This window comes from Pinus tabuliformis, chromosome 2_1 (assembly GCF_031772625.1).
Source record: "Pinus tabuliformis cultivar Carrire ecotype Pingquan chromosome 2_1, CPIR1, whole genome shotgun sequence".
Lineage (NCBI taxonomy): Eukaryota > Viridiplantae > Streptophyta > Pinopsida > Pinales > Pinaceae > Pinus > Pinus tabuliformis.
In genome coordinates, this window is record NC_142299.1 from 888,009,819 (window position 1) to 888,030,214 (window position 20,396).

The window sequence follows — 20,396 nt, forward strand, 5'->3', positions numbered from 1 at the left end:
CCATTGTCTCTGTACCTCCTACCTCTGTAACAAATGTAGGGTTTTTCCCCTGGTGTCATAGATTGCTAGCTCCATAGGCTGAGCCAGATCTATGCTCTAATACCACTGTAATATTCCTAACCCAGAATATTCCTCAAACCCCAGCAAAAACTCCAACCAAATATGTGCAAATGATATAATAACCCAGAAGTGATAAAATAACAGTGGAATAACATATAATAATGTAAATCGGAAATATAAGTAGATACACAAGAAATGCAGTGAGAAATGCTAAGCCATTTTATTATACTGAGCAATAAAATGAGTACAAGAGGTGATTAGACAGATGGCACCTCGACTTGCACAAGGCAAGTGAAGAAATACTCTCAGAATGACAAGAATGGCCTCTCTGCGTGGATGCTGCTGCTGCTAGAAAAAAAATGATGATTTGGGGCTGCTCTCCTCCTCAGAAAAAGCTGAAACTCTGGATTCGGGCTCTACTCAAGAAACCCAGAAAAACCCCGAAAGCTTTCCTGGAATGTCCGACCCTCGAAAAACACCCTCTTGGGGTTCTGCGCAGCTCCTCAATGCCTTGCGCTGTCATTGAAGAAAGCCCCTCTAAACTCTGCCTGAAACACTGCCAAAAATCCTCCAATGAGACGAGTTGGACCCCTGCTCAATCTCCCAGCATAACTCCACCTGCAAAACCCCAATCTAGCACTACAACCAAAAAGCACTGCGTCCCTCTCCAAGTGCTGCGCAGTCCTCCAAAATGATGATGAAACTGCTGCTGAAATGCTGATAAAACTACTGCTGAAATACCGATGGAAATACCTTGCCCGAGCAGGCAATTGAAGTCCCCGGGGCTAAGGGTGAGATCTCTGAACGGAGACACTCAATGCACTAAACAGTGCTGCAGACCAGCTAAACAGCCAGCGTGCTCAAAAGTCGAAACGACTAGCTCAAAATGCACATAACTGAATGATCCAAAATGAGGGTGCTCCTCTCTATTTTATAGCCTTTGCCTCCCACAATCCTTAGGCTCACCTTCTCCTGCATGCTTCTCCTCTTGCCACGTGTTCTTCCCTCCTGCGCAGTCTCTCCATGTGTCTGCGTGGGCTCCATTTCTGCGTCCCCCTTTGGCCCCCTTGGCTCCGCTTTAAGTCACAACGTTGTGCTACCTAGGAAGTGACTTTTTATTCTAAAGTGAGTTATGTCCCCCTTCCTCACTTTTTATTTACAAATAACTATAGAAGGCAAAAATTGAACAAAATCGAATATTCCAATTAGCCATGGCTAATTAGGAATATTACAGGGCAGCAGCTAAACATGTTCTTAGGTATTTACAGGGAACAGTCAATTATGGACTCTTGTACACCAAGAGTAAAGATATCAGATTGAGTGGATTTACTGATGCAGATTGGGCAGGATGCTCAGTGGATCGGAAAAGTACCTCTGGGTACTGTTTCAACTTTGGATCAGGAATAACTTCATGGTGTAGTAGGAAACAGATGTCCGTGGCTCTGAGCTCATCTGAGGCAGAATATATGGCGGCAAGCACAGCTTCGTGTGAGGCCATATGGCTTAGAAAACTACTTGTGAACCTATTCAGAAGGAAAATGGAGGCGACCAGGATCATGTGTGATAATTAGAGTTGCATCAAACTCTCTGAGAATCTAGTGTTTCATGATCGGTCAAACCATATTGATATCCGTGTCATTTTGTCAGAGACTGTGTCCAACAAGGAGCTGTACAGTTGAGCTACACTCCTACAGGAGAACAGGTGGTAGACATCCTTACCAAGGCCCTTGGAAGAACCAAGTTTAATTATTTTAGGGAGAAGAAGGGGATGATAAAGAATCCATTTCAGTAGCAGAAATGGGTATGATGTTGCAGTGTAGATGCAGTGTTGGGAAGAAGGACCAGCAGCAACACGGATGCAGAGGGAGTTGCAGTGCAGATGCAGTGTTGGGAAGATGGACCAGCAGCAACACAGATGCAGAGGGAGCTGCAGTACAGATGGAGCAGTGGCAGTGATAGAGCCATGGGTAGGAGTACAAGATGCAGTAGTGTAGAGGATGTTGGGCAGAGAGGCTTAGCATCAGCACAGGTATCGATGTCGTATGATCAGAGTAATGCTCAGTGTGGAGTATTACTAGAGCACAGTCCTTGCTAAGAGGGAGTGTTGATCTGGGGTAGCATCGGATATGCTCTAGCCATGAAAATTGGTAGAGAGGCTAAAGAACATGAGATCTCCAAGACCCAAAAATGGTTTGGGCAAATTCTAACCAGTTTGGGAGATATTAAAATAATTAATATTTTTAATGAAGTTCCTAAGTCTAAACTTAAGAAAAATAAAATATTAATGAGTATTAATATAAAACTGGGTTAGAAGGTTCCAAAAGTCATGGATCAAGCGAAATCTAATCTTAGTCGTTGATTAGCGATTTAATCTCGGCTGTTGAAGGACCAACAGGAAAAGTATAAGAGGAGGCTTGAGGGTCAGTTGGAAGATATACTGAGGGAGACCAGTCAATTCGATTTCTGGAGCGGGGTTAACTGAGAAATTCGAACTAGTGGTTTGGAGAGCAGCAAGAGGCAGCAAGTACAAAACAGAGAGTCGGGATCAACAACAGAAGACCAGCGCAGAGGCAGACACGGAACCTTTCAGGCAGACGCAGAGGCAGCAGGAGACTGCGCAGTCAGTAGAGGGCCTGTGTGGGTGATGCAGAGAGGCCCGGGGCTGACGCAGAGTGTTTGGGAGCTACGCAAAGGTCAGCCAGGCTGACGCTGGGATTGGGAGAAGTGTTGGAGAATTTTTCTCTCTGTTGGGTAAACTAGTTTGGCACCTTGTTGTACTGAAGAATTGCTGAATAATAAAATCCTCCCTTGCTGCATCGGTTTTCCCACATTGGGTTTTTCTGGGGATTGTTGTCCAAAATATCTGTGTCGATGTATTGATTCTCGTGCATGTGTTTGTTTCTGTATTATTGTGTGATATCTGCAGCAGAATATATTTTAATGTTTATTGAAGAATTTCATAAATAACTTATTGGAAATAAGTAGGCAAAGTAAATTAGATGTTGCAGTGATAGAATTCTCACAGAATTTCCCACTCCTCAAGACTGAAGGGAATCCTGATAACATTAGAAATCAAGCCACTATAACCTCACTTGACCTCTCTCACTTTGAAGTATGTTCTTGTTGGCTTCAGGGGTTATCCTTAACTGATTTAAGGTATCAACCACAAGTCAATAAATGATTAGAATTACCTCTAAACCAATACAAAATGGTGTCCTGTTTGTAATCTGTGGTTAAAGTATAGAAACAGCAAGCTAAAACTCTCTAACAACTGTCCTAAATGCATGAATCGATGTAGAAAATTAACACTATGTTGGGCATGCAACCCAATGCAATTAAATGCACAAAAACAGCAGGTACAGCATGCTGTTTATGCCTGTACTTGTGTTTTTTTATGACTGTAAATGCATTTAAGTCTTAAATTTCTGTTTTCTAGCATTTTTGGTTTTTAATGCTTCCTAGTGCACACAGATTAAGAAAATATAGTTTCACTTACTGCATGAAAATCGGAAGAACACAGCAAGATAATATTACTGTTCTGTGACAGAAAATGGAATTAAAGAAAAATAAATATGCCTAGGATACCTAAGATGCACTAAACTTGAGGTAAATTGATAGCTTTTGTTTTTTTACGAGTGAATTAATAGCTTAAGTGAATTAACCAGTGCCTTATGGAGTCAAGATATGACAGGAAAAAAAGCGAGTAAAGTGAACGATAGTATTCAAATCCTACTGCTTAAATTTTATGTTATTAAAACCAAATTCATATCTGTTGAGAGTCTGATTACAATAAAAATTCTTACACAAAACACAAGGGATAGTAGCCAAGGAAGTGCTTGAATGTACTTAATATCAAGGTTTGTAGGATGAACAAAGTCCTTGGTGCGCCCGAATATATCTATAATCCTCTAAGATCTTGGGGAACCAAGATGTATAATTCCTCCTCTACAAGATGGGTTAAGTACAATCAAAATGCTGCAAAGAGGAATCCAACTACCACAAGTACTTGATGCCAGTTTTCAATCACACTCTCTGGAGAAAAGAATAATGGAAGCATTGAAAGGTACAAGGCCATAGCACTAAACTTGTTCTCTTAAGCACTTGTTATTGATGAACTCCTTGTCCTCACATTGTTTGTACGTTATATAGGAGAGAATGAGATAAGAGAGGAGAGACAAGAATAGAACACCTCCAAAAATGCTCCAAGAACCACCCTAGGTGGAGTGCTCCATCTCCCTCTGAAAAGAGAATAAGATGATTGCTATATTTATCTCTAAGAAACTCTTCTTCTAGGTTAGACCCCTTTCCAATAGAACCTTGATTCTGTTATTATCTTTATGCAAAACAGAAGGTCCTCAATTGAACCTTATAAGAATAACATCTCATGCATGCTAAAAATTTCAAGGGATTAGGGCACAGGGCTCCAAGAGGAAACATCCTAAAAATAAGCTCAAAAGTTAGGAATTTAGAACCACGTGTTAGTATTCAAAGTTACTATGGGGGGTTATGTTATTTTAGGAAGGAAAATGGTGATTAAAAACAGTCACTATTCACTTCAAGCAAGTCACACCCTTTCCTAGGAAAAAATAGTAAATTGAAGCTCCATCAAAGTGCAAGAAAGGTTCCTTTAGACCATGTGCTCCTTTAATGTCAAAACGTGAGTCTCCTGTGCTAGTGTGTTTTTGTCTTGCTTCCATGATTGATTTCCACATTTTCAGTTGTAACGGCAGATGAATCTATAAGGTCTGTCTAGTTTGACTAGATCCATTTGTTAATTACTTGTTGAAATTCGATTTTAAGCTCTTTATATATTTATTATCACTTCCATTGTAACCTTGAATCAATTTAAACTTAATTTAAAATTTTAAGGGACAAGACGTCATTTGGTAATTAAACTTTATTGCACTATGAATATCTATGGCGATATGTAAACCATATTTGTTTTCATCTGTTTTCATGATCTCATGGAGAGTCTAATGAGGTCTTTATACATATTTGAAAATTTACGTTTCTCTAACATTCCTTTGTAAAAGGTAGTTGACAAACCTTGCTATGGTAATTGACAGGCAAAGGCATTTGCTGATCAAACGCAATTTCCAGGAGGTATGGTGTTAGAGTGTTACAAAATCACACCACTTTTGTCATTTATAAACATTGAATATGGGTTATTAAACGTTTGTTTGCTTGATTTTTGATTTGAATTATGTTTCTTATATTCAATTAAATGGACATAAGTACAAAGTAGATTAGAAGAAAAAGGGTAGTAGGCAGGCCCCCACAAACTAAAATCAATGTCAACTTAGATAGACTCCAATATGAATATATATGTAAAAAAAGCAAAACCAACATGTGGCCATCAAGACTATACAATCCATAAATGATCAGGTTGCTAGGTGAGATAAAAAATTCTCAGGCATGCAATTCTTGGTTTTGTGGGTAGATGTTTGTCATGCTATATGTTACCCACCAAAATGGGTAACCCCTCAGGAGAAAACTTTTTCTACTATTTTGGATAGCCAGCCAGCTAGCAGCCCTACACACTACTTGATGATGATGATATGCTAGTTCCTTCACCATCTGCACTAGTCACACACCTCTCACCATTTGGCATTCCTCTTGGATGAGGGTGGGCAACCACTCATTAGGAACTTTGATCATTTTGCAATCAGGTGCTTTTACTTAATGTTTTAGGCATTTAGTATGGATTGTTAGTTTTTGTAGCATCGGATGTGTTCTAGCCATGAAACTTTGTGGAGAGGCTAGAATACATGAGATCCCCAAAACCCATAAATCGTATCTGAAAATTCCGCCTAGAAGTGACTTAATTAGATTATTAACCAATTTTTTAACGTTTCCTAAGCCTAAACTTAGGAATACTTGTTAATTAATCAATATTAGTAAAGTCAAGGCCAGAATAGTTTAGAATCTCACATGGATCGATCCAGAAATGATCCTAGCCATTGATTAAATTTTAATCTTGGTCGTTGGTGCTCTAACAGAGGATTATAAGAGGAGGTCGATGTGGTGATGGGGAAATCACTTGAGAGGTTCAATTTATGAGCAGATCGATTTCCAGAGTAGTAGCAGTCAGTTGCCAGAGAGAAGAGCTAGAGATCGAAGCAGTGTGAGAGGAGCAGAGACAATGAAGCCGAAGGAATATTTTCGGATCCACTAAGTGCATTTGCAGAGAAGCAGAAGAGCCACAGAGAGGATGACGATAGTGCAACACAGTAGCCTTTAGAGGCAATTTCGATTCTGTTGGGGAAAAGCTGAGTTTCAGTGCCAGAGGCTGGACAGAGGTTCCAGAGGCTAGGAGAGACATTTTCCCAGACAACAACATACTAGACGGCTTGAGGAGAGGCTGATTCAGACTAAGCGCAAAAGGGATTGTGCTAGGGTGATGCAAAGCCTGCGCAGAGGCAGTTTGGATGGCTCACTTGGAGTTGCAGCCAGAGCCTGGATTTGCCTGTGGGGTGAGGAAAATTCCTCACTAAATTTTTGCCAGTATTTTCTTTGCAGGATTGTCAGTATTTGGCATCCAGATTGTATTCAGATTATTTCATGCTGCATAATAATAAAAACCTCATCTACTGCACTGGTTTTCCTAAGTTGGGCTTTTCCAGGGACTTTTGTCCAAAAACAATTGTGTTATTTTATGTGTGTGTGCTAGCATTTCTTCCAGCGTTTATTCTTCTGCAATTTTATTTGTGTAGATTGCAGTGTGATTTATTCAATATTTGCCTTAGCAAACAACAAATAAATTGTTAAATTAAATTAACAATTAGGAGAATAATTTCTAGTTACTGCAATAGGATTCCAGTTTGGAATTTTCACATGGTATAAGAGTGCAGTTGATCATTCGAAGAGTACAAAGGCAAAAAGAGAAGGAATTTCGCTGCTCTTTGTGGGCAGTAGGCCAAAATTCCCAAGGGCAGTGCAGTCATTTTTCTAGGAGACCGAATTACTTGTGGAGGTTCGATTTTTTTGAGTGAGGGACAGAAAAATTGAATCTTTCCAGATTGAGTGATTCTAGAGGCAGAGGGAGCAACTCAGATTTTTTCGTTGAGCAGATCTCTAGCTAGACGCAGAAGTTTTGCAACAGTACGCTAGAGCAGAGCCAACATCCGGTGGAAGGAAGAAGAGCACACGCAGAGGGAAAATTTTCCTGGGGGAACTTCTAGTCTCAAGAAAGTCGATTTTTCCTTGCAGTTCAATAGTCGTTGTGAGCAGATTTTCTTACTCCAGAAGCGAGTGCGAATAGCAGAGCAACAACTGAGCAGAAGGAAAGAGGAGATTTTTTATATTTTGTTGAGATGGCCACTATTGGGCTTCATGATCAGGACAGGTTGGATGGGGCTTCCAACTACGTCATCTAGAAGGCAAGGATGACCTTCCTTCTAGATGAGTTTGGCCTGAAAACATATATTGATACAGTGGTAACAGTTCCCCAAGATGAAGATCAATTTAAGGGGTACAAAAAGGAGATGGCACGGGTGAAACGATTGATCCTAGATGGAGTCCGGGATCATGTTGTTTCACATATAGCTGGCAAAGATACTGCCAAGCAAATGTGGGATGCTCTTGCCACGTTGTATCAGGGTACTTCCAAGCAATGAAAGATTTACCTCGAGGAGAAGCTAAGGCTCATCCGGATGCATAAGGGGGAAGGCATAGAACCCTTCCTCACCAGGATTCAGGAGGTTCGGGACCAATTGTCAGTTGTTGGGGCAGTGCCTCAACCCATAGAGCTTGTAAGATTGTCACGCAACAGGGTCTCTGAGGACTAGCAGGTCTTTGTCCAAAGCATACTGGGCAGAGACAAGATACCAAATTGGGACAGGATGTGGGCTGAATTGCAACAGGAGGAATTGAGGCGTGCTCTTCTAAAGAGATCCATCAGTGGCAGTAGCAGTGGATAGACGCAGGTGGAGGAGGAGAATGTAGCCCTCGCATCTAATGGTCCCAATCAGGGATAGGGGGAGCAGATAAAGAAGAAGGACTTGTCAAAGGTCAAGTGCTTTAGGTGTGGCCACTATAGTACCCACTGTCCTCCCAAGAAGAAGGACAAAGAGGAGAAGCAGGACCAAGCAGTAGCTCATGCCGAGGTCAAAAGTCTGTTCTCCAAGTTGGAGGAAGACTTCGCCATGATTGCTCATATACCTCTAGGGCTGAGGTGGGGTGATTTGGAGTTGCAGTCCTGAAAGAGCTACAGATGGGAAGGGTCCTTGAGGAGTCCACCTCTTGGATCAATACCTTGCTACGGGGGCTGACAGTATTCAGTAACAGGATGGATCAATGGCAGTTGGTGTAGTCAGATGCGAGAGTGACAGTTGCAGACTAGTAGCAGTCAGATGCTGGGGAGCGCAGTGCAAAGTTGGCAGCAGTGCAGAGTCAGTAGCAACACAAAAGCTTTAGTAGACAGAGCAATAGCTAGTGGCAGTCAAGACTCATGTGACAGATGCATCATATCGAACACATTTGGTTAAGTTTTAGATGTTTTTCAGTTGCAGATGTTGCAGTAGCAGCAGCAACAAAGTTGCAGTGCAGATGCAGTGTTCCCAGCAGTTCAGCAAGGTCAGCAGCAGCACAGATGCAACGCATATCAGAGTTGCACAATGGTTGGTGGGCAACAACAACCAGACATCAACAACGTGACAAGAGGTGGTGCAGAAATAGGGTGTTTCTACCAGGTGTGCAACAGGACTAGAACACATTCCTCGCTAAGAGGTAGTGTTAGTTTTTGTAGCATTGAATGTGTTCTAGCCACGAAACTTCGTTGAGAGGCTAGAATACATGATATCCCCAAAACCTAGAAATTGTTTATGGAAATTCCGCCTAGAAGTGTCTTAATTAGATTATTAACCAATTTCTTAATGTTTCCTAAGTCTAAACTTAGGAAAATTGGTTAATTAATCAGTATTAATTAAGTCAAGGCGAGAATAACCTAGAATCTCACACGGATCGATCCAGAAATGATCCTATGTAATGTTCCTAAGTAGGAATGTAAGTGATATTAAGAAAATAAACTGTGCAGCAGCATAAAAAAAATAAAACACACATTAAACATCCATGAAAATGCTCCCAATAAGGAACTGCTGAGCCATATTATTAAAAATCTGCAGGCTAGATACAATATGAAATGGAATGGTGCACCTGGGCTTGTCCCAATGAACAAGCAAGACCAACCCCAGGTGGGAAAATAGCTGAGCTGAAGGTTGCCCAGCTGTTGCACCACTTTGCACCGCATTGCCCTAGTAAACTGCTGCCCTGCTGAACTTCGACTAGCTGGAAGGCGCTCAAAAACTATCCAAAAAATTATGTGCTTTTAACCTTGGACTCCCTAGACAAAACCCAGAAAAACCAGAAGGGATTTTAGTCGGTTTTGAATTCTGATTTTCGGCCTCCTTGGAGCCTCTCCCTAGCATCGACTGCCAATTTCGATTTGCAGGAAACAACCTGCAAATCCCTCTGCAAACTCCTCCAAAATGTTGGTTTTACCTGTGCTATCCAATTCCTAACTCCCCGGATGTCTTTTAGCCAAGGTCAACTGCTCCGCAAGTCCCCACGAATTGCTGTTGGATGGCCTTTGCACTATCCCTCTATCCAAAAATACTACTGGCTGATGTGTTGCTCTCTTTAGCTGCAAACTCCAATGAAAATGCCTTCACTATGCTGCCTCCTCCATTCTCGAATCTCCTAACAAGCGATGAATTCCTTGCTAGCCTTCAACCCCTCTTGCGTGTTTTCTGGCTACCTAGGAATACATAGTTCCCTCTCTACGCCAATGGCTGAAGTGTGTTGTTGTCCCTGACTCCCTAAAACTCTAGTAGAACAACCTCCCTAGGGCGGGCATAGATGGTCCCCCGAAGTAGAGGCGAATCTCTCACGTGAGAGATTCGTGGCTAAATAGCTGGTAGACTTGCTAAACAACAAAGCATACAAGTGAGTGTTTGTTTGCAAATGTAGAAGATGCTCAAAAATGAGAACTGATTCTCCTTTTATTACCTTGGGCCTCCTTAGCCTCATGTGGGCCCCTCCATCCACCCATTCGATTTCCCTCCAAGCACATCGAATGGCCAAGTTCGAACTCCTCATGTGGGTGGCCCCCACAGTCCACTAACTGCTAAATAAAGTCGAAACTGCCCCATAGTTCCTAAGTCTAAGTGTGGGGTCCTCCTCCTAAGTAAAAATTGTGCCAAAAATGTGTAGTTGCACCCTCTAACTAATGTTTTTGAGAAGGGACATGACATCTTAGCCATTGATTAAGTTTTAATCTTAGTCGTTGGTGCTCCAACAGAGGATTATAAGAGGAGGTTGATGTGATGATGGGGAAATCACTTGAGAGGTTCAATTTCTGAGCAGATCGATTTCTAGAGTAGCAACATTCAGTTGTCGGAGAGAGAGCTAGAGATCAAAGCAGTGTGAGAGGGGTAGAGACAGTGAAGCTGGAGGAAGATTTCCAGATCTGGTGAGTGCATGTGCAGAGAGGCAAAAGAGCCACAGAGAGGCTGATGCTGGGGCAAAGTAATAGCTTCTAGAGGCAATTTTGATTTTGCTCGGGAAAACCCGAGTTTCAGTGCTAGAGGCTGGATAGAGGTTCCGGAGGCCAGGAGAGACATTTTCCCAGACAACAACAGATTAAATGGCTTGAGGAGAAGCTGACTCAGACTGAGCGCAGAAGGGACTGTGCTAGGGTGACGCAGCGCCTGCGTAGAGGCAATTTGGACGACTCACTTGGAGCTGCAGTCAAACCCCGAATTTGCCTATGGGGTGAGGAAAATTCCTGACTAGATTTTTGCCAGTGTTTTCTCTGCAGGATTGCCAATATTTGGCATCCAGATTGTACTCAGATTATTTCATTGCTGCATAATAATAAAACCCTCATCTGCAGCCCCGATTTTCTGGAACACACAAATGTAGCAATTGACAGCCATGATATATATATTTTATTAATAAATGAATAGATGATGTTTACATTTTGTGGGAGGCCCTTGCTATATACTGCCTTGGGTGCCTCTTGGTGAATGGGCATGATCTTTGATCATGGCCTTTGCTTAATAACTTATAAACTAACTAATTTTTTATATAACATTGCCTTCCTCTCAAAATAATGCTTTGTCCTCAAAGCATACATAATGACGGATGTTATTGATGAAACACTTCAGTCTCCCAAGAAGCTTCTTCTTCTAGTAATTCCTTCCACTTGATCAAGTATTCCTTGATTACACGAGATTGAAGCTTCCTTTCTCTCGTAGATAAGATACCTTCTGGTTCTAAAATGACCCTACATTCATCATCTAGGGATGGAAGCATTGTTTGCGCTGATTGATGGTCGCCCAGTGCCCTTTTAAGGCATGAGACATGGAAGACATTGTGAACTTGGCTGATCTTTTTATTGATCTGATATGGTCCATAGAACTTTGGTGCCAATTTATTTTTTTCTTTTTGTTTCAAGGACAACTATTTGTATGGCTGGAGCTTGACAAATACCCATTCTCTGACTTTAAATTCTCTTTCGGTTTTGTTTCCGCCCACTTGTTGCTTCATACAGTTCCTTGCATTATTCGAGTTTTATTATAGGGTTTGGACGATTTTTTGGGTTTCTTCTAGTTGGTTTTTAATAGTAGGAAGATTCGTCTGGACGGTAGCTAGATCCTTCCATTTTGGAGGTTCGTATCCATACAAAGCTTGGAATGGAGTCGTTTTTGCTGATGTATGATAAGTAGAATTATACCACCACTCAGCGAGATGCAACCACTGAGGCCACTTATTTTGTTTTTTCTGTAGCGTAACAACGTAGGTAGGCTTCTAAACATTTATTGACAACCTTTGTTTGTCCATCTGTTTGAGGGTGATAAGAGGAACTCATATTTAGGTAGGTTCCTATGTGGTTGAACAATTCCCTTTAGAAATTACCCTTGAATTTGGCATCTCTATCACTCACAATGACTTTTGGAAAACCGTGTAATTTATATAGATTTTTGCAAAATATTTCAGTGATTTGTTTAGCTGAGTCTGATTTCTTTATTTCCATAAAGTGAGCATATTTGGTGAGTCTATCAACCACTACGAAAATCTTGTCCTTGCCTTCATATACAGGTAATCCCTCAATAAATTCCATTGATATTTCTTCCCATTTCTGATTCGAATGTTTAAGGGGTGAAGTAATCCAGGTGTCATAATATTTTCACTTTTATTTCTTTGACATGTGTCACATTCTGCTACATACTTCTGAATATCGCGGCTCATCCCCTTCCAAAAGAATCCTACATGTCCGGCTGACAGTGAATCAAGTGACTCCTTGAGTATCTTGGATTTAAACTTGGAATTTGAATTTAGATAGATTCTTCCTTTGTACCATAGAATGTCGTTCTTCCATTCAAATTTTGAGTTGTCTGGAAGGTTATTGATTATCGCATTTATTTTTTGATCGTTAGCATACTCACTTCGAATCTCATTAAGCCATTCAGGAACAACAACCAAGACTGCAAGTAGTGTTGGTTCTTCATCTTTCCTAGACAGGGCATCTGCTACTACATTGTCTTTTCCCCTTTTATGTAGTATCTCCATGTCAAAGGCGGCAATTTTTTCAATCCATTTTTGTTGTCCTTCGGAAAGTGTTTTTTGTTGAAGGAGGTGTTGGAGACTGTTATGGTCTGTTCGAATGGAGAACTTCCCAAAAGATATTGTCTCCACTTAGCCAGTGCGTGCATGATAGCGAGCATTTCCTTGTTGTATGTGGACTTAAGACGTTCTCTTTTATTGAGCTTCCTGCTTTCAAAAGCTATTGGATGCCCTTCTTGCATTAACATTTCACCTATACCGAATTCGGAAGCATCACACTCGATGATAAATGGTTTTGAGAAATCTGGAGTTGCTAATACTGGGGCATTAGACATAACTTCCTTCAGTTCTTCAAAACACCTCCCTGCTTCCTCATCCCATTGAAATGAATTCTTCTTTAAAAGGTTTGTTGGAGGTGCAGTTATATGTGCATAGGTTTTAATAAATATTCGGTAATATGTAGTCAATCCTAAGGACCCTCTTAGCTTGGATATATTAACTGGTTTGGTCCATTCCTTTATAGCTTTGATTTTATTAGGGTGCACTTTTACGCCTTCATGAGATATGATGTTTCCGAGATATTCTACTTCTTCCCTTCCAAAGTTGCATTTGGATTTTTTTGCATAGAACTGGTGCTCTTTCAGTACTAGAAGAACTTTATCCGATGTTGTAAGTGCTCCTTCCAAGTTTTACTGTAAATTAAAATATCATCAAAGAATACTATTACAAACTTCCTAAGATATGGATGGAATAAGTCGTTCATAGTGGCTTGGAACATTGCTAGTGCATTGGTTAACCCAAATGGCATTACTTTAAATTCATAGTGACCTTCGTGTGTTCAGAATGTTGTTTTTAGTATGTCTTCCAACCTGATTCTGATTTGGTAATAGCTTGACCTTAAGTCCAATTTTGAGAAGTATTTTGCGCCATGTAGTTCATCCAACATTTCGTCGATAAAGGGAATTAGGAATTTGTTTTTAATCATTATTTTGTTTAATCCTCTATAGTCAATGCATAGCCTAAATGAACCATCCTTCTTCCTTACCAATACCACTGGAGAAGCATACAGACTCTTACTTTTCAACATGATCCCACACTTTAAAAGGTCTTGGATTAATCTCTCAAATTCCGTCTTTTAGTGATGTGGATATTGATACAACTTGACGTTGATGGGGTCTAACCCTGCGTTGACTTCTATTGTATGCTCAATTTCCCCGTTAGGAGGCATTTTCATAGGCAGGTCTTGAAATACCTTTTCATGCTTCTGAATTAGATCTTGTATCTTTGGTGACTCTTCATTGATCATGTTTGCAGATAACATTTCTAATTGGTGACATTGTACTACATAAGTTGCTGCTCCTTTTCGAACCATCTTCATCATCTGAGATGACAATACGAATTGATTCTCTGGTGCTTGGGATCTGTATAACTTGTACCTCTTCCCTTCCCAGTTAAAGCTTATGATTGTACTTGATGGTTGGCAGAATAAGTTCCTAGAGTTCGTAGCCATTGGATACCTAAGACCACATCTACTCCACCTAATGGTACAATGAAGAACGGGGATTCTAAATTAAAGTCTTGAATCTGCAATTTTGCCTTATGGCATTTCCCTACCTTTTTAATCTTCTTACCGTTAGCTACCATTAACTTCATGTTGGGTAAGGGAAATGAGAAAATATTGAGTCTCTTTGCCACGATTGCATCTAAGAATTATGGGTGCTACCAGAGTCGATGAGAACCACTACGTTGCTCTTCTTTATATGTCCTTTTAATTTTAGAGTCTAGGGTTGTGATATACCTGTCATAGCTGATAGTGACACTTGCGGAATACTTCTGTCATCTAATTCTGGGGCATCTTTTATTTCTTCTATGTTTGAATCATCACTGTTTGAATCATTAGTTGCTTCACAATTATATAGGTTCTTTGATTCTTTTCCTTTTGCACACCTATGTTTAGGGTCCCACTTCTCGCCATACTTTTGCATTTGCCTTCTTTTATCCTTTGCATTTCTATGTTAGATTTTTCGCCTTCACGACGATGTGGTGGAAAATATCTTGTATTATCTGGGGCATTCTTTGTCTCGAATATACTTTTTTGGTTTTGACCACAATATCTGTTCAAATTTATTTTCAGCAGCTTTTGCTTTTTGTCTCATTACTTCTATCGATGTAATGTCATGAAGCTCAAGTTCTACTCGCAGATAATTTTTAAGTTAGGAGATGTATGATTGAATTAGACAAGATTCCGATAACCCAAGTACTCGTGTTGCTAAGGTCTCCTATTCTCGAGTGTACTCATCCACATTTCTTTTTGTCGTAATCTGATGAGTGTTGAAAAGAACTCTTCTTCCTTTACACCTTGGAATCTTTTAAAGAATGCATCCTTAAATTTTCTCCAACTAATGGCGATTGTCGTCTTCTTCCACCACATATACCAATTATATGCTTCTCCTTCCATTTTCATGGAAGCATGCCTGATCTTTTCATCATCATTGTCAATGTCGTAAATCTCGAAGTATTCTTCTGCTTTATTCTACCATGCAACGTTGCATTTTTTGTTACCATCGAATTTGGGCAGCTCGATTTTTGCCTTTCGCTGATATGTCGCTAATGGTGGAGCGAAAAGAGGGTATTGATTGGCAAATGAATTCCAGAGTTGCTTATTTGAAAAAGTCACGTTACTATTTCCTTGATGGTGCGTGGATGATTTTTTTGGAGACTCCGCTTTTTCATGAGAATCTGTTGAATTTGTTGAATCTGATGAATTGTGTTGTTAATTACCTCCATCATCTTGGAGTAGTTGTTCTGGTGTAACCTTCATCCTGTCACATAAAATGCTCAGCAATGACATCGTCTGATTATGATTCATTTCAGATTTCATATGGTTCTGCTCGAGCTGTAGTTCTATCCGATTTGTCGTTTCCTGAAGCTTCTTGATATCGTCGGAATGCCCGATAACCTTACTCTCGAGATCAACTAATTTTTGGTTGAAATCATTGGAGTGGCTAGTAATCCTATTCTCCAGATCAACCAATTTTTTGCTGAAATCGGCCATTGTGATTGACGACATTGAATGGGTTTGTGGGGGTGTATATTTGTCCCCCAGCTTAACTTTCTTCCTTAATTTGATTTTTTTCTTAATTTAAATATATCTATATATATATATTTTTTTTTTTAATCAATTTTTTTTAATTAAAGTTAATTAAATAAATTATGTATAGTCATAAACTATATATTAACTAATTAAAATTTAATTAATTGAACTATAGATATAACTATATATTCATACAGACATTAAGTGGAGAGGGATGCAGAGTTTGGGCAGAAGGTGAAATGACAGTGGAGTTCTGGGCGGAAGTGGCAAGTGTAATGGTGACAGAGATCTGGAACCTGGATGACTTGACATCGGAGGAATCAAAACGAGGCTCTGAACGTACAGCGAAGGAAATGGAACAATGGTGGGGAGCACGTTGAGGGGTAGCATAACCAAACAGACGATGAGGGAATTGGAACTGGTTTTGTCAAGGGGGTAAGAACAATTGACAGGTATGTGAATGAGTTCGTGATTGCAACAGAAGAGAACAGGGGGACGGACGACAGTGGGTGAGCAGAGAAGGTGGACGCAACCAAGCAATGGAGGAACCCCGCACTGGAAAAATCGGTGTCCCCTCAGCAACGAGGAGCGACCCGCTTTGATACCAGATGGAACACATGAATTTAGCAATTGACAGCGATGATATATATATTTTATTAATAAATGAATAGATGATGTTTACATTTTGTGGGAGGCCCTGGCTATATATTGCCTTGGGTGCCTCTTGGTAAATGGGCATGATCTTTGATCATGCCCTTTTCCTAATAACTTATAAACTAACTAAATTTTTATATAGCATTTTGCCAAGTTGGGTTTTTCTGGGAACTTTTGTCCAAAAACAATTGTGTTATTTCATGTGTGTGTGCTACCATTTCTTCCAGTGTTTATTCTTCCACAATTTTATTTGTGTATGTTGCAGTGTGGTTTATTCAATAATTTCCATAACAAACAACAAATAAATTCTTAAATTAAATTAATGATTAGGAGAATAATTTCCAGTTGCTGCAATAAGATTCCAGTTTGGAATTTTCACATGGATAAAGGAGTGATCTAGATGATTGACTGATCTTGACTGTAAACTTGTTTTCTCACCCTACCATGGGCGTTAACCTGTAGCCCTAGTCTAATGGGACCTCCCATAAGGCCTTAGGTTATAAGAGGGGCACTCTTGGAAGACCTGGATTGAAATAGCGTGTTCATTCTCCATTTACCATGCTTAACATTGTGTGTATCACATTTTTATCCCTTGATACCATCTCCATTCTTTGGGTTTAACTATCATTGGTTCATTGGGATTTGGCACCCTCTTCTACACATCTTTGAGTAGGGTCGGAAACATTGCCTTGGAGGTTGATGCAACCAAAAGAATAAAAAAACATAATATAGCCACAACGAAAGAGAAAGAAAATCCAAAATGCAAAAGATGGCCCGCATGTAAGTTAGCATGTGGGGAAAAGCCTAGCATGAGATCTACCCTTCTCATTAGCGGTCACCCGATTCTTGAACACTTAATGATCCATCTCATGAAAAGGAACCCTTGCATTTTCCAACCCTGATAAGCAAAAAAAGCCTCATATTAAAGGGTAAATTAAATTCTATATCATCAAGAACAAGCTTTGATCCTTCAGCTATATGTTGGAATATTCACCAATACTGAGAGGGGGTGAATCAATATTGGACACTTTTTACAATTTTGATCATATCATGTAAACATTAACAATTAGCAATGCCATTCAACAATGCATAACATCACACACAATACACGAGATCTTAATGTGGAAACCCAAATGGGACAAAACCATGGAACACTTTGTTAAAATTGGCAACTAGGGACAAATTCTACTTTTGGAACAAGTTATCAACTCATTTGATGGAGATGATGATTGCATTAAATTCCTCTTTTCGAGAGGACCAAAATTGATATAAAGATCGTCTCATTCGGACAAGCGGAAGTGTGATTTCGAATTTTTGTTTTCTCACATGCAAATTATCAAGGTCAGCCTCACCTCTATGTTGGCTCATCAAGCCCAATAGTCACGTCTCTTGACCCCAATGAGTTGTATATATAGAGGTGCTCTCAACATCATTTACACACATCATATCACACATTTTTCTCTCTGAAATGGCCACAGAAGGAAGGTTAGCTCCAGCGAAGAAGGAAGGGACAGTTTGACGTCTTGTTTGGGCTGCCTAATGAGCTGGGTTCCTTAGGCTGGAGGCCGAGTCTGCTAAAGGAATGTTTGGGCTTATATGAGTACTGTTCTGGGCTCCTTTATCCCTTATCACAGATTCGAGCTATTCTGGAAGATGACAGCAGGCATAAGGAGGGTTTTGTGGTGTGAAAACCCTCTCCTTGGTAGGCCGCATTCTCAAGGGGCCTACCTCATGCTAGCCGCAGGCATTATCTTGTTGATCAGAGGGACGAGAGGATGATCATGAACCCAGGTTAACCACAGACCCATCTTCATGAAAGCTGGTTGGCATGCAGGTTTGTTTGTGGGTTGAATTAAGTGAAGACTTGTACTAGAAGAAGGACAGATTGACTTGAAGAGAGGCCGCAGCAGTAGGATGTTGTGGATGTGTTTGTGAGGGCTGTATGCCACAAGCCCTAACCAGGAGCAGCAAGGGCAAGTATATAATGACATAACCTTCTTCGCTGTATGACTGCTTCAGAATTTCTGTTATGATTGGGCCATCTATTGATCTAAGGGGTGTGCCTCTGGATGTTCAAATTGGCAAGTCAATCTTGACTTTTTATTGTACTCTCTCTCTCTCTGCTGAACATTTGATTATAATAATAAGAAGAATTGATCAAGGGTTTTCCCCATCATGGGGTTTTTCCCTGGCTTGAGCCATATTCATGTGTCCTCTTGTCTTGGCTTATCCTTTGCATTATTTATTTATGTTCTTTCCTCAGTTACTGTCAACGTGATAATAATTGATGTGATTGCTACTAAAAGAAATGGATTGATAATTGGGCTATATGGAAAATTGAAGTAACTGTCCTATGCAAAGAACATGTTAATCGAAATTTAACATGATATCAGAGCTAAGGTGAGGACAAGTCCAAGAAAGAGGGAAACCAATCTCTAAGAAATGCTTTCAAGTCTTCATGACTGTTGATTTGGGGTAGCATCGGATGTGCTCTAGCCATGAAAATTGGTGGAGAGGCTAAAGCACATGAGATCTCCAAGACCTAGAAATGGTTTGGACAGATTGTACCCAGTTTGGGAAATATTAAAATAATTAATATTTTTAATGGAGTTCCTAAGTCTAAACTTAGGAAAAATAAAATATTAATGGGTATTAATATAAAACTGGGTTAGAAGGTTCCAAAAGACATTGATCAAGCCAAATCTAATCTTAGCCGTTGATTAGAGATTTAATCTCAGTTGTTGAAGGACCAACAGGAAAAGTATAAGAGGAGGCTTGAGGGTCAGTTGGAAGATACACCAGAGTGATCAGTCATTCAATTTACTATAGTAGGGTTTTCTAAGTAAAGTCGAATCAGTGATCAACAACGAGGGGCAATGAGTACTGACAGAGAGGCAAAGATAGTGCCGAGAGACCATCGCATAAGCAGAGAAGCAGACGTGAAGACAGAGCAGGCCACGCAGAGCCCAACAGAGACAACGCAGAGGTCAGAGGGCCTGCGTCATGTTGATTTGGGGTAGCAACGGATGTGCTCTAGCCACTAAAATTGGTGGAGGGGCTAAAGCACATGAGATATCCAAGACCCGGAAATGGTTTGGGAAGAATTTAACCGGTTTGGGAGATATTAAAATAATTATTATTTTTAATGGAGTTCCTAAGTCTAAACTTAGGAAAAATAAAATATTAATGGGTATTAATATAAAATTGGGTTAGAAGGGTCTAAAAGTCATGGATCAAGCCAAATCTAATCTTAGTCGTTGATTAGAGATTTAATCTCGGTTGTTGATGGACCAACGAGAAAAGTATAAGAGGAGGCTTGAGGGGCAGTGAATACATAGCAAAGAGGCAAAGTTAGTACGGGAAGCATCAGCGTAGAAGCAGGGAGAGGGTTGACGCAGAGCCAGCTAGAGGCCATGCAGAGGCAGCCAGAGGCCATGCAGAGGCAACCAGAGGCCATGCAGAGGCAGCCAAGAGCTGCGCAGAGCCTGAGGAGGGCTGGCGTGTGAGACGTAGAGGCCGACAAAGAGCCCCAAGAGGCTAATGTTGGGCCAGATAGGCTGACACTGGGCCAGAGAGGCTAATGCAGACCCTAGACGCAGTGCTGGGAGATTTCGTGGGACAGATTGGAGCTAGAGAGATGGATAGGATGACGCAGTCCCTATCAGGGTGACGCAGAGCAGCAGAAAGCTTTATTATTGCCGTGGGATCCTTCATCTGGTGATTTAGCCAGAATATCTATCTCCGAGTGAGAGGTACTACTCCCGAGGGCATTCACTGTTGGGTGAGCCGTTTCTGGCCCTTGGTTGTATTCTGAAACTGCATAATAATAAAACCCATTGAATAGCTGCACCCGTTTTCCTGCATTGGGTTTTTCCGGGGACATTAGTCGAAAAACAATGGTGTCACTTGTGTGCTTGTTTCTTTCAGTTGATGATTTGTATGTGTAGATAGTGTACTTGTATTTATTTTCAGTATTTACATGGTAAGTAACTTGCTAAGTAACTGAAGAAGTAGGAAGAAATAA

At 40.5% G+C, this 20,396-nt stretch overlaps 1 protein-coding gene across 4 annotated transcripts in view; it reads left to right on the plus strand.

Moving 5' to 3' along the window:
- Positions 1–20,396, plus strand: part of LOC149203496 (Thioredoxin superfamily protein) — a 459,228-nt gene that overhangs the window by 116,705 nt on the left and 322,127 nt on the right. For all 4 annotated transcript variants that reach the window (XM_089400196.1, XM_089400198.1, XM_089400200.1 and 1 more), the window contains exon 5: positions 5,127–5,163. In XM_089400196.1, the coding sequence (XP_089256322.1) occupies positions 5,127–5,163 (37 nt within the window). The remainder of the gene's footprint in view (positions 1–5,126; positions 5,164–20,396) is intronic.